Source organism: Salvelinus sp. IW2-2015, linkage group LG10, assembly GCF_002910315.2.
Source record: "Salvelinus sp. IW2-2015 linkage group LG10, ASM291031v2, whole genome shotgun sequence".
NCBI classification, from domain to species: domain Eukaryota; kingdom Metazoa; phylum Chordata; class Actinopteri; order Salmoniformes; family Salmonidae; genus Salvelinus; species Salvelinus sp. IW2-2015.
In genome coordinates, this window is record NC_036850.1 from 19,733,848 (window position 1) to 19,741,802 (window position 7,955).

At 43.9% G+C, this 7,955-nt stretch overlaps 1 protein-coding gene across 1 annotated transcript in view; it reads left to right on the forward strand.

The window, feature by feature from the left end:
• Positions 1-7,955, forward strand: part of LOC111969140 (diacylglycerol lipase-alpha) — a 58,983-nt gene that overhangs the window by 21,743 nt on the left and 29,285 nt on the right. Inside the window, 2 exon segments of the mRNA XM_070445477.1 lie at positions 7,467-7,568; positions 7,752-7,953. Of these exon segments, the coding sequence (XP_070301578.1) occupies positions 7,474-7,568; positions 7,752-7,953 (297 nt within the window). The 5' untranslated portion in view covers positions 7,467-7,473.

The following is a 7,955-nucleotide window of genomic DNA, read 5'->3' on the forward strand; positions in this document are numbered from 1 at the left end:
CGAACATCCTGTCGGGCTGTATCACCGCCTGGTACGGCAACTGCTCCGCCCACCCCGTAAGGCTCTCCAGAGGTTAGTGAGGTCTGCAGAACGCACCACCGGGGGCAAACTACCTGCCCTCCAGGACATCTACACCACCCGATGTCACAGGAAGGCCATAAAGATCATCAAGACAACAACCACCCAAGCCACTGCCTGTTCACCCCGCTATCATCCAAAGGCGAGGTCAGTACAGGTGCATCAAAGCAGGGACCGAGAGACTGAAAAACAGCTTCTATCTCAAGGCCACCAGACTGTTAAACACCACCACTAACATTAGCGGCCGCTGCCAACATACTGACTCAACTCCAGCCACTTTAAAATGGGAATTGATGAAATTATGTAAAAATGTACCACTAGCCACTTTAAACAATGCCACTTAATATAATGTTTACATACCCTACATTACCCATCTCTATATGTATATACTGTACTCTATATCATCTACTGCATCTGCCATCTTATGTAATACATGTACCACTAGCCACTTTAAACTATGCCACTTTATGTTTCATACCCTACAGTATCATCTCATATGTATATACCGTACTCTATCCATCTACTGCATCTTGCCATGCCGTTCTGTACCACCACTCATTCATGTATCTTTATGTACATATTCTTTATCCCTTTACACTTGTGGTGTGTGTATAAGGTAGTAGTTGTGGAATTGTTAGGTTAGATTACTTGTTGGTTATTACTGCATTGTCGGAACTAGAAGCACAAGCATTTCGCTACACTCGCATTAACATCTGCTAACCATGTGTATGTGACTAATAAAATTTGATTTGATTTGATTTGATTTGGTTGTGAGGTCTGGGGTCCGCTCACCAACCAAGAATTCACAAAATGGGACAAACACCAAATTGAGACTGCATGCGGAATCCTGCAAAAATATCCTCCGTACAACGGAGAACACCAAATAATGTATGCAGAGCATAATTATGCCGATACTCGCTAATTATCAAAATCTAGAAAAGAGCCGTTAAATTCTACAACCACCTTAAAGGAAGGGGATCCCAAACCTTCCATAACAAATCCATCACCTACAGAGAGATGAACCTAAGCAAGCTGGTCCTGGGGCTCTGTTCAAACACACCCCACAGAGCCCCAGGACAGCAACACAATTAGACCCAACCAAATCACGAGAGAAACAAAAAGATAATTACTTGACACATTGGAAAGAATTAACAAAAAAACAGTTAACTAGAATGCTATTTGGCCAAAAACAGAGAGTACACAGTGGCAGAATACCTGACCACTGTGACTGACACAAACTTAAGGAAAGCTTTGACTATGTATAGACTCAGTGAGCATAACCTTGCTATTGAGAAAGGCCACCGTAGGCTGACCTGGCTCTCAAGAGAAGACGGGCTATGTACACACTGCCCACAAAATGAGGTGGATACTGAGCTACACTTCCTAACCTCCTGCCCATTGTATGACCATATTAGAGACACATATTTCCCCTCAGCATACACAGATCCACAAAGAATTAGAAAACAAACCCGATTTTGATAAACTCCCATATCTCCTGAGTGAAATAACGCGGTGTGCAAGATTTGTGACCCGTTGCCACAAGAAAAGGTCAACCAGTGAAGAACAAACACCATTGTAAATACAACACATATTTATTTATTTTCCCTTTTGTACTTTAACCATTTGTACATTGTTACAACACTATATATACATATATGACATTTTGTAATGTCATTATTCTTTTGGTACTTCTGTATGTGTATTGTTTACTGTAAATTTTTATTGTTTTTCACTTTTGCATATTATCTACTTCACTTGCTTTGGCAATGGTAATTAATGTTTCCCATGCCAATAAAGCCCCTTGAATTGAATTCAGTTTCAGAAGAAATATCTTTGTTTCTTGCCATTTTGAGCCTGTAATCAAACACACAAATGCTGATGCTTAAGATACTCAACTAGTCTAAAGAAGGCCAGTTTTATTGCTTCTTTAATCATCCTTTTTAAAATGATCAACTTGGATTAGCTAACACAACGTGCCATTGGAACACAGGAGTGATGACTGCTGATAATGGGCTTCTCTACGCCTATGTAGATATTCCATTGAAAATCAGCCGTTTCCAGCTACAATAGTCATTTACAACATTAACAATTTCTACACTGTATTTCTGATCAATTTGATGTTATTTTAATGGATTTTTTTTTTGCTTTTCTTTCAAAAACAAGAACATTTCTAAGTGACTCAACTTTTGAACAGATATATATACACTGCTCAAAAAAATAAAGGGAACACTTAAATAACACAATGTAACTCCAAGTCAATCACACTTCTGTGAAATCAAACTGTCCACTTAGGAAGCAACACTGATTGACAATAAATTTCACATGCTGTTGTGCAAATGGGATAGACAAAAGGTGGAAATTATAGGCAATTAGCAAGACACCCCCAATAAAGGATTGGTTCTGCAGGTGGTGACCACAGACCACTTCTCAGTTCCTATGCTTCCTGGCTGATGTTTTGGTCACTTTTGAATGCTGGCGGTGCTGCTCACTCTAGTGGTAGCATGAGACGGAGTCTACAACCCACACAAGTGGCTCAGGTAGTGGCAGCTCATCAGAGGAGGATGGCACATCAAATGCGAGCTGTGGCAAGAAGGTTTGCTGTGTCTGTCAGCGTAGTGTCCAGAGCATGGAGGCGCTACCAGGAGACAGGCCAGTACATCAGGAGACGTGGAGGAGGCCGTAGGAGGGCAACAACCCAGCAGCAGGACCGCTACCTCCGCCTTTGTGCAAGGAGGAGCACTGCCAGAGCCCTGCAAAATGACCTCCAGCAGGCCACAAATGTGCATGTGTCTGCTCAAACGGTCAGAAACAGACTCCATGGGGGTGGTATGAGGGCCCGACGTCCACAGGTGGGGGTTGTGCTTACAGCCCAACACCGTGCAGGACGTTTGGCATTTGCCAGAGAACACCAAGATTGGCAAATTCGCCACTGGCGCCCTGTGCTCTTCACAGATGAAAGCAGGTTCACACTGAGCACATGAGCACATGTGACAGACGTGACAGAGTCTGGAGACGCCGTGGAGAACGTTCTGCTGCCTGCAACATCCTCCAGCATGACCGGTTTGGCGGTGGGTCAGTCGTGGTGTGGGGTGGCATTTCTTTGTGGGGCCGCACAGCGCCTCCATGTGCTCGTCAGAGGTAGCCTGACTGCCATTAGGTACCGAGATGAGATCCTCAGACCCCTTGTGAGACCATATGCTGGTGCGGTTGGCCCTGGGTTCCTCCTAATGCAAGACAATGCTAGACCTCTAGTGGCTGGAGTGTGTCAGCAGTTCCTGCAAGAGGAAGGCTTTGATGCTATGGACTGGCCATACGACCGTTCCCCAGACCTGAATCCAATTGAGCACATCTGGGACATCATGTCTCGCTCCATCCACCAACGCCACGTTGCACCACAGACTGTCCAGGAGTTGGCGGATGCTTTAGTCCAGGTCTGGGAGGAGATCCCTCAGGAGACCATCCGCCACCTCATCAGGAGCATGCCCAGGCGTTGTAGGAGGTCATACAGGCACGTGGAGCCCACACACACTACTGAGCCTCATTTTTGACTTGTTTTAAGGACATTACATCAAAGTTGGATCAGCCTGTAGTGTGGTTTTCCACTTTTAATTTTGAGTGTGACTCCAAATCCAGACCTCCATGGGTTGATAAATTTGATTTCCATTGATAATTTTTGTATTATTTTGTTGTCAGCACATTCAACTATGTAAAGAAAAAAGTATTTAATAAGAATAGTTCATTCAGATCTAGGATGTGTTATTTTAGTGTTCCCTTAATTTTTTTGAGCAGTATATATATATATAATGAAAATGTTAAGATTCCACCCATGACGCCACTAGGTCATTGTAATACAGGAAAGGGTTTTGAGTGACGTCACTGGACAGACAAAGCACTACACTGAAGAGGTTTCTCTCTGAGTGTGCTGTGTGGGGAACAAAACATTTCTCACATGCAGGGACTTGTCATACACACATTCCACAAAACACATGTTAGTTGGGTTCACAGATACAAATTAGAATATATTGTAGTAGTGAGAGATTCTATGACTCAGTTGACATAAGGGAGAGAACTGTCTTGCAGAGAGTGGCCTGAAACCCCATATGCAATACTACATTTCCCCCAAGGGACACAATAAAGAAATGTAATGGACTATTGTTTCTCTTTGCTTATTTGAGCTGTTGTTGCCATAATATGGACTTGGTCTTTTACCAAATAGGGCTATCTTCTGTATACCACCCCTACCTAACTGATTGGCTCAAACACATTAAGAAGGAAAGAAATTCCACAAATTAACTTAAAAAGGCACACCTGTTAATTGAAATGCATTCCAAGTGACTACCTCATGAAGCTGGTTGAGATAATGCCAAGAGTGTGCAAAGCTGTCATCAAGGCAAAGGGTGGCTACTTTGAAGAATCTCAAATATATAAAATATATTTTGATTTATTTAACACTTTTTGGGTTACTACATGATTCCTTGTGTTATTTCATGGTTTTGATGTCTTCACTATTATTCTACAATGTAGAAAATAGTAAAAATAATGAACCCTTGAACAAGTAGGTGTGTCCAAACCTTTGACTGGTACTGTATGTTCTCTCTTCAACTGGTTTGGGGACATTTCTAACAGCTTAATATGGTCTCTGCATTTCCAAGCTGAAGGTGCCATCCACATTCCTAAAATGTTCTTCTTTGAGGTCTTTATGACCTGGAAGTCTCTTACTATTGCCTGATCTGTTAGTCTCACCGCGTCCCTTAGTATCACTTCGCTTTCCTGCAATGTTGTAGATGCTGAGTCTGTTGAATAAAATTATATCCCTACAATATTTCTCAATTCTTTCTTCATGTTACACCACAAAAGAAAAAACGTTCAAAAGTTTTCCAATTCAACGGAACCCCAGTTCTACCGATTTTAAGTGCATTTGATAAATGTTTACTCAGAGTCTTTTGCACATCTCTAGGGTAGGGGTTCTTAAACTGTTTCAGCACGGGACCCAAATGAGAAATGGATTGTACTCCCGTGACCCAAATTATGAAGAAATATTGTGTGATTTATAGATGTATTCTCATAACTCGTGACCCACTTCTCACATGCCCAGGGCCCACTTTGGGTCATGACCCATAGTTTAAGAAACCCTACTCTAGGGTGATGGATGCCCTATGCTAAGCGCATGCGATGGCCTGTGGGTTTAAGACATGCACCGATGAGTATGATAAATCTCCTTGTTTTGAAGCTACAGTAGAAAAACCCATTTCAGCAGACATCACAGTCCTGACTGGCCGGCTGGACGGCGGAACTCTGCTTGGGTGGGCTCTGGGGAGGTCACTGCCATATGGGAGGGCTTGGAGTTGGACAGTGGATATTACTGTGAGATGAGCTGGGTGTTGTCTGTATGAGCACTAATGGAGTACAGCCAAACCAAGGAGTATGGATCAGCCTGTGTTGTTTATCATCAAAGGAATTTATCCCAAATGAAATATACTGTATGGCTGTATTCCATACAGTTTCTATGACCTGGGTATTGTGGATTTATGTTGACTGTCATACAGTTACATTTATGGTTCCTAGAATAGCCTACCAGTTGGAAAAGGAAAACTGTTTACTCTACGCCTGCCATTAAATCCATACTCTCCTTGTTAGAGGTCCTGGGAGCCATTGCCCTAAAAGGCAAGCTGAAGGGACAAATGTTAATAGTTAATATGTAACCTATTATACTTTCTGAAAGACAAAGGGACAGTTAGGGGTTTGAGAACAGAAACTCGGCTTCTCCCTACAATTTTATTTTGATTTAACCTTTATTTAACTAGGCATGTCAGTTAAGAACAAATTCTTATTTACAATGATGGCCTACACCGGCCAAACCCAGACGACGCTGGGACAATTGTGCTCCGCCCTATGAGACTCCCAATCACGGCCGGTTGTGATACAGCCTGGATTCGAATCAGGGTGTCTGTAGTGACACCTCTAGCACTAAGATGCAGTGTCTTAGACCGCTGCGCCACCCGGGAGCCATCTCCTCCGTCAATACCTGTCCCAGACTTCTAAATCTAGGCCTAATCAGATTCAATAAAACACATGGGCTTATTGGTATGGGAGAGTGTGCTGCTTCACTGATTCTATTGATATAGCCTTTCCAGTTAAAGTGGTAGTGTGTTCCACTGGTAAGATCCCCATGGGGACTGCAACCTGTATCTAGGCTATAACACACGGCCTGGAGGAGAGGAGGGTTTGGAGTGATGACGTCACTGTCTCAAGTGGTGGAGGACAGACCTCCTACATTGTGGGACCTGCTATATTTCATTAGTCTAATTTTGTTTTGGCCTAAATGACAAGGGGTTTACTCTCTTATTCCTTTTTTCCCCTCTTCTCTCATTCCCCTCCTTCCCTCTTCTCTATAATGTGAGTCACACCCACAGGAAGCCATGTGGCAGCCGGCGACAGGGGGGGCAGAGCAGTAATGTTGTCCTAACCTTTAGTGAGACCATATAGACCTGTCACACTGTTTAGCCAGCCTTTATTGAAGCATACTCTAGACATAGTTGTCTTGAAAATCATGGAATATGTAGTTGCTGACTTTATCCAGTTTTAGAATCCCTGCCCCCACCCTATAGTTAAATTCTCTATAAAATGAGAGTCACAAACTTGGCACACTGTCACACTAGGCGTTCCTTACACGGTTTTAACCATCTGCTACCCATGTGTTTTGTGACAGTGGGCTTTGCTTCTGTTTTGACAAAATATGCTAACGGCATACCACTATAGGCTAAGGCTAGCCACCTCTCCAGATCCCTCACGCTCTCCCTCCTCTCTTTTACTTCAGTTCAATCTAGGCCTAAGGCACTTTTGACTTGTTTTAGACTGCCCTTTTGGATGAAGGGAAGGGAAGAATGAAAGCGGTGTTCACGTTGCCAGAGCATATGGTAACAAACAAACCCATCAAAACAAGTCCTCTCTCACACCCTCACTCATTACCTAGTCCACGTTGTCCACAAACTATTTTAGCCTCCCTCACACTCTCTCTCCCTCCATATTTCAATTTCACCTCTCTCTTTCCATCTGGAGAGCTTCAATTGCGAGGAGAAACAGAGCGTACTGATAGTTCTGCTATAGTCTGACTGATGCAGCAGAGCTTTGAGGAAGTCTTGGCTATTATGAAAGCTGGTCAGTGGGGAAAGAGGGTCTGGCCTTCGATCACACCATGATGTGGACACTGTTTTTATTTCTCGTCCTCTCTTCCTCTTGCTTTCTCAGAGGGCAGCGATGATGGGTACTGTGGGCAGGATTTATTAAAGCCAAGGGTGTGTGTTTAACCACTATTTTAAGTACTCTTTTGTTCGAGGTTGTAAAGATTTGTGTCGTAACGTGCTGTTTTCTTCCTCTCTCCCTCACAGGGCAGTGATGCCTGGTATGGTGATGTTTCGGCGGCGCTGGTCAGTTGGCAGTGATGACCTAGTGCTGCCCGCCCTCTTCCTCTTTCTACTGCACTGCATCTGGTGAGTACTGGATGTTTCTTTCTGTGAGTGTATGTTCCTGTGTCTGTCTTTGGTCAGGAGTCCCTGCACCAAGCTAAAAGTATGAAGCTGTATATGAGATGGAATACTTACCCCCTCAAAATGTTGTCTGAACCATGGGTGTGTCATCTGTGTGACCATGCCCCTCTCCCCCTCCCCTGCAAGGCTGGTGGTTCTATCTGTGGTTCTGTTCGGCCTGCCCTATGGCTCGGACCAGTCCTGCTCGGTCACCCTGGTGGACCATGGCCGGGGGTACCTGGGCATCTTGGTCAGCTGCCTGATCTGTGAGAGCGCCATCATATGGCTGAGTATGAGAGGCAGCATCCTCTACACACAGCCCAGAGAAGCTGTGCAGTATGTCATCTACAT